Genomic DNA, 16,071 nt, shown 5'->3' on the forward strand with positions numbered 1-16,071 from the left:
TGCATAGGGAAGAGTCTGGGCTTGAGGATAGAACCCAAGCTTAGGACACAGAAGTAGGTGCTTGGGCTGGGAGTAAAATCTTAGACCAGGCAGCGTATGCAAGGGGGAGAGATGCTTCCATGCATTCTGAAGACCATCTTTTCATCTTTTCTTAGTGTATTTCACTTTTTCCAAAATAATAATAATAATAATAATAATAATAATTAAGAAGAGAGATGGTGAAGAGATGGTCTTGAGAATGCATAAAAACATTTCTGTGCAAGGGGTGCGGCTTGGGTATCAGTTTACCCCTGCCACACGCCCCCACTAGTCCTACTGGGATTATGATTCTACTCGTCTCAAATGGATTGTAACTACTTCTTTTCTCAATATGCTAAGCTTATAAGTAAAGAGCTCTATACACTTTAGTTCTTCAGTATTTCTTAAGAATTTTATATTCTTAAGTATTCTCAAGAATAAGTAAAAGTTTTGTGAGAGTAATTTCTAAGACGTAGTTCAATCAGCCAGGACCACATCTAATGAAGTAGAGGTCACTAGTTCAAATCCTCCTCCCCATTCTTGTGCGGACATCTTAAAACAAAAAAAAAAAGGTTTTGTGAGTAAGTTGAGAGCCCAAAACTCTTAATTCTATTAGTTATTAGTGAGAAGATCTGTAGGTTTCAAGATCCATAAGGCAAACTGCGTTTTTCATAATTCAACGAACATAGCATCTGCAACTAAACATAGCAATTACTAAGATCAACCCCCTTTGATACAAACAAATACGGCAGCCATGCTTGCAGTTACACAGCCTTTGATCTCAAGATTGACAACATCTTAGAAGGCAACTCTTTGTGTCAAACATCCTTGGTTTGCTTACCTCCTTTCAAAGCTGGTCAGCCTTGAAGGTTTCCAGTAGTGCTAACTTTTGCTTTCACAATTTAACAAAATAGGTTTCTAACTAGTTTTTTTGATCCCTCTCTAAATAGCAGTGGGAATAATCCTCCCTCGTAACTGTTTGTTTCTTTCTATTCTCATCTATATATAAGAAAAATCAAAACAAAAAAGAAGCAATAGCATAATTAAGGAAATTCCTGGATAGAAGAACATCACGCTACGGAGGCTGATTCAATCCATAAAAACTTCAAATCAATGCGAAATAATTCATACAGTACATGTCAATCGTCATAAGCACATGGTAAACGGCTGGATTAAGCATGCTCCTTTTATATGTTCAAATATCATAATATGCATATGGATCATGATTGAATCATTTCATAACACACCAGACCCAGGTGATTTATTAGATCACATCCATATTACAGTTTGAGGGGCCTTGTTCAAGGTTACCTTTCATTCTAAAGCATGACAATCACCTTCTTGTCGAGTGAACTTCTAATCACTTAGAAAACAATCTTGCAATCATCCTAGCCTCTATAATATCTTCATCTGAAACTCAAAACCATAACAGGTAACAGAGGGGTCTCCCGAAATATTCCTGAGTTTGAATGCAACAGACACTCTCATATCAAGCAACTAATGTGCAAAAGGAAAGCGGGAAGATGCGCGTGCCCTAATTTAAACAGTAAGCTGATACTTCAAACTGCAGTCTTAAGCCGGAGCTTCTAAGGGCTCATCAGGCCTTTATGCGAACTACAAATGAACCTGTTCAATAATTTCCAACAAGCATGATTACTTGAAGCATGTCAAAGACATTGCATAATAACAAAACAGGATTTCATAAATGTAAATAAGCATACAAATCACAGGTTAAAAACAGCTCTAGATGCATTTTTTAGAGTAGAGCAATAAAATTAATCAGAAAACTATGACAAAATGACTAGTAGTGCCAGACGGTTAAAATATCTTAAAGTTGATTTATCAATGATGCTAAAAGATATCTGTCACGTCAAGTGGCATATCAAAAAAATTGATTTGTACCACATTCAGCGGTCAAAACAAAGGCCACAATCATTGGTTGAAACAATGCCGAAAGATAAGAAACCATAACAAATTCTTAATGCAACAATTAAAAACAGGAAGTTTTGGAAATGCATTGATGTAAAGTACATTTTCATTTCACCCTAGATCACTTTCTAAGATGGTCCTTTTTTTTTTGTTGGCTTTATTGTATGTACATCTTGAAGTAATTATTCAAAAGAAGGCATAATAGGAGACTTTAGGTAAGGATGAGAAATCATTCAATTTAGTTCCCTCAATCTTACCATGTTGAGTGAAATCTAATGATAATTTCAAGCATTATCACATACAATATTGATGGACACCATCTCCTCATGCCCTCATAAGAGATGCAGCAAGTTGACAACAGGTGCAACAAACAAGAGTTGTTTACCAGAGCTATATAGGATTTTTCATGAAACGAAATGTGTGCAAAGGCCTTAAACAAGGGAGGAGATACACAGGAAGTGCACCCACCAATATACAAGTGTAATAGGTCAAGATTGTTAAATAACAACTTCAAAATTTTAGTGAGTCAATTTTTAAATTAATGGATTTTGGATAAGATATTATCAAAGAGTCTAAAAGATATTACACAAAAAGGAAGGGGGCAAGGGACAAGGAGATTCACAAGTAAAAAATTTTGTATGATAACGCCAAGGACGGGTGGTGGTTGGGGGTAGATAAGTGTAGAGGAGTTAGGAATTTTCTCTTTTTGGGTTAATGAGGGGTTAGCATTAAGATATAATTAGAAAAGCTAATATTAAATGCCATAGTCAAGAAGATGAGATCATTTACCTTACAGCATTTAACAAACAACTGACTTTTCAAAACATAATTTCAAAAACCAAAACATAAAAACTTCTCAAAAAACAAAACACGACACACTTTTTAGAAAAGTTTCCACACTTTCTTATAGGAATATTTTGAGAAAACAAGTACATAATTGTAGGGACTGAATTATTATTTATAAAAAAGACTAAAAAATAATAAATAGAGGTGACTGCACAACCACCACCAATTGAGGAGAGGGGTGGTCGTGAGACCACCCATTTTTAGAAAACTTTTTACACTATGATGAGGAACCCTCCAAGGCAAGGACACTTCATGTACCCACCCCCTTTTGGGTAAACCTTGGACCCATGTAAAGCTTCCCCTTCACACAGCTAAGGTAATGATCTGGCTTGGCTAGCCCCAAGGAATTGTTTGCACCCAAGGGGATTTGAACCTTAGACCTAATGGAAATGCCACAAAGACTAAGGCCTTTACCACTTGAGCCAATCCCTTGGGTTAGAAAACTTTTTACATCTTTATAGGAATATTTTGAGAAAACAAGGGCTTAATTTTTCAGGAGTAGGGGTTGACTTATTATTTAAAAAGATTAACAAAATAATAATAAAATAATAATAATAATAGAGAGGTGGCCGCACAACCATCCCAAACAAGAAGGGGCAGCCATGCAGCCACCTCAGATGGATAAGAGTGGCCGCATGGCCACCGTTCTCCTCAGCTAAGGGTTGTTGTACAGCCACTCTGTCTCAGCTTTTTTTTTTTAAAAAAAAAAAAAAATTACTGAATATGCTTATTTTGAGACATGAAGAGACAAGATGTTTAAACCAGGAACGACTCACTCCAATAGGTAATCAACAAACAAAGCCTAATATGACGAACACATAAGGCAAAAGATACACAAGTGAAAAGTGAAACCATGAATAGAAAAAATTATGGTGGGTCCAGTAGTCAATTACCAACTTTACGTGAACAAAGAGTGAATCAGCAAAACTTCAATTGCAAACAAGCGGGTCATGAAGCACGTTTCACTTCATGCTTAGATGATAAATAATAATTATCATCCAACAAACCCTCAATTGACCAAAAGAAAGCGTATCATGGAGTGCTTATAAAGGTAATACATTGCTGCGCAAAAACGTAATCACAATCTGATGAGCTCAAGAACCAGTTACTCACATGCAGGAAGATTAGATATATCCGCAGAAACTGCGCAAGGAATGCCAAGATTTGAAAGAGCCCCCCTTATAATTCCACATGGGAAATAGAGATGCATGCTTGTAGCTTGTGCTGCCTTGTTTTCAGGTGCGCCTGCAGAATTATCTTGAGATAAATCTCCACCCTCAGATGATGGATCAACTGACATGCGTGCAAGCCAACGAAACCGATTATCTTGCAATACAAAGGTGCCCTACAAGACAAACAAGAGCCATTTTTCTCAAATTCACACAAAAACATATATTCTATATTCACTTTAGATAAATTTTTTTATAAGTAAAGAGTTAGATACTTGAACTAACTCTATGATTGGTCTTCAAGTTGTCTATTTGCTTCTTGAAAAGCTCGGACCAGAAGTCCTTGCAGATAAACTTGATTGCCTCTAAATGATCACTGAACCGAGGCCGCTCCATTGTATACCTAAAAAAGAAGCAGAGCTTCATTCTTATAGGCAGCACTCAAACCCAAATGTATAGAATTATTATTATTATTATTATTATTATTTTTATATGAGTAAAATGGCCCCAAGGGGAGGGGGAAGGGGTCAAGTGTATAGAATTTTGAAATAACAAAATTATGAGAACTATAACAAGTATTACAAGCTTTTCATGCTTCAACATTTTTCTTCTGTGGCACACCTATTGTGGTGTTACATTCAACGTTTGCCCAGCAAAATAAAGAGCTAGAAATACACGATAACAGTGTAAGAACAGTGTTGAGTAAGAGCAACTAAATGATGTCATAATCAAGATCACATTTATATATTCATAGGCCATGTTGTTGTTACGAGTTTGAGTAGATCCTGGAATTAGTAAGTGAAAGGTTGGGTAGATACTACCCACGCTTTACCTTTAAAATTGACCTCATTAAATCACAGTCTGTATGCAATGCATGTAAAGTACTTTTAGCAAAACACAGAACTAGATCACTTTGGTTTTGCTTTCAATAAGAATTTATATAATGTTTCCGGTACTAATGCTCAGAAAAGAATTAGTCAATGATCTCTAGTTCAAATGCTAGTTCCTCCGTATAATGATTGAGTGAAGTCATGGGTTCAAGACTCACTTTGTGTGTGCAACTTATCAACCAAAAAATATAAAGAAAAAGAAAAGTATAGAAGTAAATCTTAATCGATTGAATTTAGAGTAACATATATTCCATTTCGCAAATCCATACCACATACAAGCATTTTTCCATTAGATTTTTCTCTTTTACTTCTTTAAGTCACGCATGCCTAATTCATAAATTCTAATTCTTGCGCGGAAACTGAGTGAAGAGGTAATAAAATCAAAATCTAACTCTTTCCTCTTCTTAGACCAAGTAGAGAAAGGATTAACTTTCTCAGGTCTCAAAAAACAAAATGATTACAAGATTCAAATTCATTTATCCTTGACCTTTCCTGCACTTTCTCAGCAACCAAACAGCAAATTAACAATTTGATAACAAAGAAGAACCAATTTCTTATTTCTCTCTACATTTCTCACAAACCACACAATTCACATGAACTCGTTCAGATCTAAAGCCCAGAATTCAAATTACTATATAGCCCTAAATCAAGAAATTAGAGAAAAATTGTACTTCATAGGCTTGGATAAGGTGTGGTGGAGGTGTACCGTTCGGATAGCTGGTGGCCGACCTGGAAGCCGATGGCCTCGATCCGACGGGCGGCGAGCTCTGGCTTGTTGGCGTAGAACCGATCACAGTAGGAGGACACCATTTCTGTCAGTAGGCTGTCCACGCAGCTCTCCGAGACCTCCCTCCCCATCTCTCTCTCTCTCTCTGTCAATTTGCTCTTCGATTTTACTTTCTAAATATATGAAATGGTTTTGGTCACTCAAGCCCAATAGTATAGGCCCACGTCACCGTCCCATTATATTATTGTGGCATTGCTAAATTATTATTGATTTTTTTTTTTTAACAAAACTTATTTTAAGAGTAAATTAGCAAGTTAAAATATCAGCATCAAGGAGTTTAAAAAATTAGGGATTATTTGAAAAATTAGAGATTATTTGAAATTGCATTAAGGAGTTTAAAAAATTAGTCCATTTTGTAAAAATAACTCAAAAAGTATTTATTTGATTTTTTTTTTCTCTATAAAAACGAATAAGCAAAAAACGTACTTTTGAGAAAAACTTTTTTATTTTTTATTTGCTTTAAAGATTGAATTTTGAACACAATCTCAAATAAGTTTTTAACCTCTCGTTTTTACATTCACCTTCGTGAAGTTCAAAAACTCTTGTTGGTTACATTTGTAATATTTCTCGTTGGTTAGATTTTATTTATTTATTTATTTATTTATTTTGGCGCCTCTGTTTTTAGCTATCAACTGAATACAACACCTTAGCAATTAGGTGTCTCGTAATTAAATCTAAATTACCCATTAATCTTATAGGGTTCCATGTCTTAAGAGCATCTTTTCTAAATCTCATTCTTCTGTCTAAATGTAAGAAAAACTCCTAAAAAATTATCTCTAACCGACTCTCTTAGTGTTCCCTAAACTAAGGGAAATCAAGAGAACCAAAAGTGATACCATGCTTCTCTTAACATTATTTTAATATAAAAATATTTTTCCTTTTCCTTTCTCTTTTCTCAGGCATTTATTTGAAAAATATATATTTAAATGGCTATTTTCTTTCATTTCTTTTTCCTCTAACATTCAATTTAAAGAATATTTAAATGGTATAATGAAAGTATAATGAAAGCTATTGTGGAGTTTATTTGAATAGAAAAACAAATGTAATTTGGTTCCTTAATTTTTTTTTTTTTTTTTTTCAAAAAAGAATCTAAAAAAAGTGGTGCTAATGCTCTTAACTAGGGGTGTTAAAAAAAACCGAGTACCAACCAGTAACCAGGAAACCGGTTGGAAAAAACCAGTAACCGGGTATCCAGTTTTGGTTTTAGTTTTTAGCACCTAGTTATAACTAGGTAACCGGGTATATATATAAAATAATTTTTTTTTATTTGTATTTTTAATTTTTTTAGGACATTTATAAACATTGAATTTTAAGAGCATTTTTAAACAACGAAGTTTTAGGACATTTTTAACATGTCAAGCTTTACCATCAAAGTAGTTGCTAGTTTACTTAAAAAAATAATTATTCGTTTAATGTATGTACATGGGTCACAATATGTGTGTAAGTCAACTACAGAGATGTCCCTAAGAGGTAGTTCAGTCGGCTAGAGACCACGTCTTATGAAGCGGAGGCCTCTAGTTCGAATCCATTATCCCCCTCTTGTATGGACATGTCAAAAAAAAAAAAAAAAAAAGTCGACTACAGAGATATTGAAGAGACTAAGCTACAAGAAAATTTCATCATAAATTATTACACTCCAAAACTTCAACAGTACTTATGATAAACAAATTGAAATTTGAATGTATGCAGAAATTTGTGTAGCAGTTAACACTTCAGGAAGGAATGTATCATGCAAATACATGATATTGTACTCCTCTTTTTTTTTTTTTTTTTTTCTTTTTTTTAATACATCACAAAACAAGAAAATAAAGAAGCAATATCAAAACAAGTAACCATAGATTAGCCCGGTTTGATCTCCCTTTGACCGACTTCAAAGAAAAAAAAAACAAAATCCTTAGTCCCACAAACTAATTAAACATAGAAAAGTAACATTCCAGGTGCTGCATATTAAGAATGATCTTCGTCTTCTTCAGAATTATGAACTTTTGCCTGACAAAAAACACCATATTAAAGATAAAAACATTAATCATTTGAACCGTTGAATCATAGAAAACAAAGTGTAATTCCAGCTTTCTTAGTCTTATTTTACTTGTGCCTTCCCAATTAGAATAAAAAACATTATTAGCTGTGTTTAGGGGACTATATTTTTTGCTAAAAATGGCAAAATTCAGAGTCCTAACATGTTTCCACTATGATAAGTGTCATCTAGTGTTTTATTCAGCTTAATTCCTAGAATTTCTTGTAGGGGCTACATAATGAAATACATATGTGAATTCCCTGGAGTTAATGGTAGGATTATGGTCCCAGCTTGTTACAGGAATATACCTAGCTAGATGGAAAACAAAAAGAAAGTAGAGATCAAAGAACACTATAATTTGTGTACTTTCTAACAATACAAAGAGTCTACACAAAATAATGTGACAACAAGCGTTGTGAATGAAATACAATTAGGTGGTGTAAGAGCAGTTTGTAAGAAAAGAAATTCCCAAAACTAGAATCACTAAGCAGTCCTTGTGGATTAATTTGTACGGCTTGTGATCTAATGTTTCCAAACACTGAAGGAAAAACTAAAGTACGCACTGTAGTATATATAGCGCATAGGTTTACTGTCCTGTATATTTCAAAAGAGTAGTTGATTAGCCTCTTACCTCTTCAACCAAGAATGGAAGGTGTTAATTGGAGGTCTCAAGGTGGCTCTGTTGAACTATTTCTTGAAAGCTCAAAAATTTCGAAGCAAATATCTCAACTTGATAACATTAATTCAGGTCAAATTCTTTCAACAGTTGCCGATCTCAATTATGCGCTTCTCGGAGGAAACACCCAAGTTTTGGTACATCAAACCAATTTCCTTGATCCCACCATCTTTTTCAAAGCAAATTCTGAATTGAGGAAGGGTACTTTCCATGTTCTCACCTCCTATATCATGTACTTCAAGTGAATTTTGAAAGCTGAAAATTTCTTGAGGGTCCTTATTCCATATATGCTTCAGTTTTGGCAGATGAAGAAGATGCAATTCTTTTAATTGAGTGGATGTAACACCACATGTTTCTTGATGACCAATAAGATTTTCACAAAACTCATCTTTTATAACCTCACGTTTGCAAAAGGAATTTGCAGTGAATTGGTTATGCCATATAATCTTCAAGTCAGCCATCCAGAAGATTCTCAATTTTTCCAAACTAGGGAATGGAACCTACAGAAATTCATCCAGCTGTATGTGTTATTGATATATGCAACCATCTTATTGAAGATAAGATACCAAGTAAATATGACAAAGATTTGTAAGTTTATAATCTTAACAAGCACAATGTGCAGGTTGTCAAGGGAACAAGTAGAAGGTACAAAAAATTAACGGAAAATTTGTAATCATATACTTAAAATTTAAAAGTGTTAATTTAGTGTATTACTCTTTCAATTCTTTTCAATTTCATCAATTTGTTAGGATTTACAGTTAAATCTTAACAGATGATGTCAAAATTCTCAAAATACATACCTTTTTTTTTTTTTTTTTTTTTACATTTTGTCTCCTTTTCCGTCTACAAGGTCCTGTTATAATTAGTATCATAAAGAAAATTAGGTTCACTTAGTGTAGACGCAATATCACTTCTACCTGCATAATGCTGGACATCTTTAAAAAGTAGTTAAAGCTCTCACCTCTTCAACCTAAAAAACGGTGTGCCGAATTGAACCACCCCCAATGTATATGATTAAAACAAATAATAGTAAATAAAAAAAATATGAAAGAACCACATAGATATTGCGTGATCATGAACCAAGGAAGATACTTCAATATGGGTAATAATGTAGCACACATGTAAGAGCTTTTCTAAGGTTCTAGCCACACAAAAAAAGTACAGCTTTTCTAATTAATGTCACATTATAGTATTTTACTCGTTAATTTGTGTTTTAAGGATGCGATATGGCTTCTAAATTAATCATAAATTAGTATTTCAAAAACTCAGTTGACAGGTTTCTAATGGGTAACTCAATCGATTGGGGACCACGCCTCATGAAGCGAAAGTTACTAGTTTGAATTCTCCTCTCCCATTTTTCCCACTTATGCAGACATGTAAAAAAAGAAAATTTACTTGATATTCAAAATGAAAAAAAAAGATTAAAAGAAAATTATTACTTAAATCTGTACGGAACTGTTATTTCAATACTATTTCAAAAATGAAGGCCTTTGCTCCGGCATGAACTAGCATCAAAATCAGACAACAGAGAATGGAATACGTGACATTTCTCCTCCAATCAGCCATTCCTCTTAGAGCAAATAGAAAATTTATAAACAATATGTAAAAGTCTAGATATGGTAAAGATGATTAAGTACTTTGTTCCATTTATAAGTGTGGACTTTTAATGATATTAGTTAACGCTCTTACGTACCTCATCATCAACCAAGAAAAGGGGCTGTCTACTGGGGATCTCAACTCGGCTCTCTCCAAGTATATCTTTAAAGCTTGAAAGTTCAGATGCAAATATCTTGACTTTTGGGCAATAAGCCACCAACATATTTTTGAGCATCGGCCATTCTGAAGTATGTACTCCTGGGTAAAACCACTTGAGTCTTGGTAGAACTACAAGATGAAGGACAGTTACTCTAGGGAAGACGAACCTAGCTATTGGTTGCTTTGCTTCTTCCCCTACAACAATTTCCTCCAGTACCATACAACCAATTATCACAAGTTTCTCCAATTGCGTGAGACATGTAGCCACAGAGGTTGGAAATAAAATTTTCAAACTTCTACATCCAGTAATATGTACTCGTTGTAGATTTTGAAGGCTGAAAATTGGTTTGGAGTCTTCTCTTGTTACAACATGGCTTTCTTTAACATTCATCCCTTGCACTTCAAATACTTCTTGCAATGAGTGACACTCACATATTATAAGTTCCACAAGACTTTGGACTCTTGCCAGCATATCAGATCGAAAGACATTAGGAAGATTTTTACATGAAAGTATTTGTATACCCTGGAGCTTGTAAAAGGAATCCACAGCAAATTGGTTCCCCCATATAATTTTCAAGTCATCCATTTGGGAGATTAGCAACATTTCCAAACAAGGGAAGGAAACCTGCAGGGTTCATCCCATGTGCTAATTACACATCTATCTGTAATAACTCACTAGGGAGTTTAGAATAAAAATAAGGGGAGCAAGCAAAAAAATATTTACCTCTTCATTGAACAGATGTTGCATAGCAGTATGAGGGCTCTTTGCTGCATTCATTTCCTTTGGTTCTCTGCAGCTGGTCGTCATGTCCAAACTAACAGGTTTGGATATGAATGTTTTTAAATTAGGGCAATGGTCTATGCTTAGTTGCTTCAAAGATGGAAATTTGATATTACTTCCTTCGCAGAATCTTTTTAGCATTGGAAGCTCTTTTAGGGTTAGGGATATTAGTAGAGGGAACAATGCTTTAGGTATTGTTTCTCCTACTACTCTTAAATCTTCAGTGACAAGTATCTCTTCCATAAGCTCACATTCAAGTATGTGAAGGTATTTGAGTTGCTCCATAAATCTGGCGGAAGAGAATGACAAAAGATATTTTATATTATTAGAGCCCCTCACCTCCAAGTATACCAAATTTTGAAACATCGGCGTTGATTGCATGTTCTCTAATCTGCAAGAGGACCTTGTTGCTAGATTTTGGTTGTGTTGGATGTCTTCCAAGCCTATTGAGGAGAGTACCAATCTTTCCAAGTTGGGAAACACAACCTGCAGCAGTGGTTAAATCTTTATCTTTCAACAAACTAAAAGATGTACAGTTAGTTAGGGTGTCAATATTATTCCAAGTTTTATTTGAACATGCAAGAGTTAGGAGTCGTAATGATTATAAATTAAGTCTTATCATATATATTTTTTTCTCTAATTAATGAACTTGAAAGTCCTAAAAATGCAACATTTAAATTTAGCTTGGTAAACTAGGACATGACTAATTAAGGTGTCTTCAGCTATAACCTCACTTGAGCCACATGCCTCTCACACCTCCGTGGATAAGTTCATTGGATCCAGTACTAAGAGTTAAAATTAATTTTGGTTGTTTTCCATGGATGTTGAAATTTAGTAATTGATACAGTATTAAATGGTCATTGAATCAATGTACTCCAAACATCTATTTTGGTTGTTATGAATTATTATTTTATTAATCATTATACCGCGCGGCTGATCTCCAACACTTAGAATATGGTTTTCTTTTTTGAAGCATAAAATTTTTCGAAATCTATTTCTTCTAAATTCAAGTAATTGCAAGTAGTACTATCATCCACAAACGAACTAATTTTAGTTCGTACTATTTTTCCTTTTCCTTTTGGAACTGGTTCATTTTAAATCACAAATTTTCACCAAATCTCCATCAAAGGTTTAAGAAAGTGTGGGCTCATATTCAAAGATTTAAGAAAAACAAAATCTGTAGTAAAAAGTTCTTTTGGTAAAAGCGTGAGACTTTGAGTGTATTGGATTTTTAGTTCGAATTTTTTCTTCATCACTATTTTGTTCTTCATAAGAGGAAAGGAGAAGAACTCATGTGCGCTTGATTGTAATCATGATCTATTGCAAGACATTTTCAAATGAAATAAACAGTCTAAGGAATCAGAAATTTGAAAGAGACAGAGACAGAGGGAGATACTGCCTCCATCGTGCACTTCCTAAATGCCTATGTTTTGAGCACCGCGAACAAAGTTCTTGATGCTACCGTTGGCCAAAGGGAAGAGGATCCTCTCCAGTCCATTTTGGACTGGAAAATATCCAGTTAATGGCTAGGATCTCTCTAGAAATATCCTGAATGATTAGATTTTTTTAATTTATTTTTTATTTTTTATTTTTTTCTAATCGAATCAAACTTGTTAGAATGCAATATTATGTTTTGTCTAACTTAAAATTTTGTGCTAGCACATGCAATGCACAACTCAAACTATGATAAGATATTTAATTGATTGCTCATGTCTAAAAGATTCTCCCTAGCCTGTTATATATGTATATAAAACCATTTCACTCTTCATGTTTCATCTGTTGCATTTGTTTTATTGCCAATATATGACTGTCATTAACGATATAAAAAGTCATGAACTCTCATCTCTAACCTTCTTAATTGAAGATGCATATCAAACCATCATAACGGTGGATTTCAAATTGAAGAAAGAAAAAAAAAGTTATCCTTATTAAAGTAGAAAACCATATTATATACCTGTAAAATTGGCATGTGAAAATCATGCTTGCCCTCCGAGATAATTTCTCCCGCATCATGAGTTATGAGTGAATTTTGTGTGCTTAAGAAACTCTTGAGCTTTGGAAGATGCTCTAGTACCAAACGGCGCAGTCGAGGGAACAACAATGTACGTTCGTCTTTTATTTCGCCTTCTTCTTTCATGACTATTGTACCCATGATGTTGCACTCTCTTATCTCCAATTGCTCTAGTTGAGAAAGGCCCCTAGCTGTGGATGATGAAAAGACATATTTTAATTTATGACAATGTTCCACTTTTACTACTCTCAACTTACAAAAGTATGTCAAGCTGCGAAGTTGGCCATGACATATTTCTTCCAAGCCAGTCATATTTGTGAGAAGAAAAGTCTCTAAGGCAGGAAAGGGAATAACCGACATCTTCGAGTTAATAATATACTTAATCTCGGAATTATTTTGGATATGAAGATGCTTCATTTTTTGAAAGCCTTCCCTATCTAATTCGTGTAGAACACTCTTAGCACCCTTAAACTCATCTAAATAAAGATAATTTGTTCCCTTCAATAGCATTTTAATCCCAACCTCCAATTGAAAGCTTGTATTCAGCTTGAGTTTTAATGTTCTTGAGAGTTCTTCTTGCTCATCAGACCAATCCCATTCATCTCCTACAAATATTACATAGCTCTGTAACTTCTCAAACAACAGATCTTTTGGCAGATTGCTGGCATTTGGAATGTGTATCTCTAAAGTGGTCAAATGTGACAAATGCTTTAGCTCAGCAAGGCTAGCATTATTGAGCCCTTCAGCCTCCCACTGAACAAAACTGTTTCTCATATACAACTCTTCTAATGCGACCAAGCTTGATAGGACATTAGGTGGAATCACTTTAAGTTTGGAACAATTGCTCAAATCCAACAACCGCAAATGACTCAACAACCCTATTTCTATTGGCAATTGTGAAATTTCGGAATTTTCAAGGCTAAGGACTAACAAATTCTTTAGCTTTCCAATCACAGCTGTATCTCCTAACACACATTTATCCAAGCACAATGTTTGCAGATTTTCAAGGAAATGAAGTGATGACGGAAGTGGTGAAAGTTGCATTTGACTCAAATCTAAAACTTTTAGCTTTTTCATCCCTTTAAAGAAAGTGTCTGATATTTGCAAAGGACGATCTCCACTACACAAACACAAGAATCTTAATTCTGGACATTCCATTACGTTAGGAAGTTCATGGATATCTCCACCAAGATACGAGAATGCTCCACATCTTTTAAGTGCATCTGCATTTGGCCATTCTCTTAGCCCACCTTCATCTCCCACCATAAACATATTATGATCCCTTAGTGCTATTAATGTAGCAGCATCACGAACAACATCATGCATACATAACCTTTCAGAGCTATAATGTAGAAACAGACAACAATCTTTTAGAATGCGAACTATTGTAGATACTCTGTTCCTTCCATCTTCCATTGTATTAATATCTTGGAATAAATCCAAACCATAACAATATATCAACAAGAACCTCTCATCAATATAGTAATTAACCAGTTGAGTACAAAGCAAAAAGACGTCTTGCACCTCTTTACTTTCGAGATGTTTATAACTCAACTCTATGGAAGAATATATAGTTGACTGCATTTTCTTAAGGTGTTCGGGAGCGGGTCTTCTTAGTCGCTGCAATGCATCCTTCCATTCAAACAACTCCTTATCTTTTAATGCCTTAGAAACTGTTACAAGTGCAAGAGGCAGACCTGCACACGCTTTAGCTACCTCAGTTGCTGTGCTTTGCAAACTGAGGTCTTTAACACAATCACCTGCCATCTTCTCAAATAAACTCCATGCTTCTTCTTCATCTAAAACTTCAAGCCCAAAATCCTTTCCGGTGCCCATTCCAGAAACTAATATATCTCGATCTCTAGACGTCAGTAATACTTTGCATCCCTCAGAAGGAATTCCCATTTCCTTCAAGTCAAGATTATTCCATATGTCATCAAGGATAACAAGTATGCTCTTCTTGTCTGTTTTTTTTGTTAACCTTTGCCGTAGACAACCTGCTCTTCCGAGTACAGTCTCCTCGGCATCAAACTTTAGACCTAGCGTGTACGCGAGTTCACCTTGAATTCGTCTAGGTTCTGGGATATGGGTCACATTTGCAATAGCCACCTCATCGAATAACTTTTTTTCCATTGCTTGGTCAGCAACTTCTCTCACCAGTGTAGACTTTCCCACACCAGGCATCCCCCACACCCCAATCAAGTGAATCTTATCATCTTCCAGTGCCTCCATAAGTCTCTTCACAGTTGACATTCTTGATTTAGAGGCCAAGTAATCCATAGATCTGTCAGTCACTATCCCCTGTGGAGCAGGACGGAAGCCCACTCTCTGAAAATTGCCCCTTTTCAAGAGTTCACCAATATCTTTCACTATCTTCTTTGCTTTTCGGCTTATCTGATGCTGCTGCTTCAACTTCAAGTTCAAGCATGCCCCATGAGAACACTTCATCTTTGCTTCTTCTTCTTCACCTTCAAGAACTTGTCTGACCAGCCCTATAATAACAGCCGCCTCTTCCAACCAATTTTGAACATCACCTTCAATTTCGCCACCGTCTCTTATAGCAGCATCAACGCAATGTTGCAATCTTTCTCTAGCAAGCCGCAACTTCTTTTCCTGGTTCTTCATATTCCCAATGTTGCTCTCGTACCGAAACGAGTAACATAGCCACTGTCCAACTGGTGCAACTGTCCACTCAACGATTTTTGTAGCAATCGCAATAACAATCTCCATTCCTGTTTTCAATCTTTTCTCCCTTTTCCTTCTACTTTCTTTTTTTCTTTTTTCTTTTTTGTTTTTTTTTTTCAGTTTTTCTTCTTCTTCTTCTTCTTCTTCTTCTTGTTTTTTTTTTTTTTTTTTTTTGATTGTTGTACAAGTTGGGACAAAGTGAAAACCAAGAAACAACTAGAAACTGCAATGAAAAGAAATCATAGGGAGAAACAAATAAATAAAGGGACTAAGTAGAATATAGTGGGAAAAGATGGAAAGTAGGAGCTTGTACCTCTGAGACCAAATCTTTAACTCCTAGTAGGACTTCTATGATTTCAAACCTGCATCAGTTCCACGTACACCTGCATAATTAATTTATTCATCATCAGCCATCCAAAGTGTGAAGATCAGAAACATGCAGGAGGTGGTATTAAAAATTCAAATATAATGAAAGACATTGTACGTCTTATCTTTCCTATTGAAAAC

The 16,071-nt window shown here is 35.0% G+C and overlaps 2 protein-coding genes across 2 annotated transcripts; both read right to left on the reverse strand.

Moving 5' to 3' along the window:
- Positions 1–1,078: 1,078 nt before the first annotated feature.
- On the reverse strand, positions 1,079–5,750 carry LOC132172348 (Transport protein particle (TRAPP) component). Its single transcript, XM_059583832.2, has 4 exons — positions 5,559–5,750; positions 4,248–4,365; positions 3,907–4,138; positions 1,079–1,644 (listed from the first exon to the last, which is right to left on the reverse strand). The coding sequence occupies exons 1-4, from the start codon at positions 5,708–5,710 to the stop codon at positions 1,616–1,618; spliced, it is 531 nt and encodes a 176-aa protein (XP_059439815.1). The 5' UTR covers positions 5,711–5,750; the 3' UTR covers positions 1,079–1,615.
- Positions 5,751–8,415: 2,665 nt separating this feature from the next.
- Positions 8,416–15,609, reverse strand: LOC132170809 (putative disease resistance protein At4g27220). Its single transcript, XM_088518449.1, has 4 exons — positions 12,823–15,609; positions 10,812–11,354; positions 10,026–10,712; positions 8,416–8,832 (listed from the first exon to the last, which is right to left on the reverse strand). The coding sequence occupies exons 1-4, from the start codon at positions 15,607–15,609 to the stop codon at positions 8,416–8,418; spliced, it is 4,434 nt and encodes a 1,477-aa protein (XP_088374575.1).
- Positions 15,610–16,071: the final 462 nt, after the last annotated feature.

The sequence above is a fragment of the Corylus avellana genome, chromosome 1, assembly GCF_965113065.1.
Source record: "Corylus avellana chromosome 1, dhCorAvel1.hap1.2, whole genome shotgun sequence".
Lineage (NCBI taxonomy): Eukaryota > Viridiplantae > Streptophyta > Magnoliopsida > Fagales > Betulaceae > Corylus > Corylus avellana.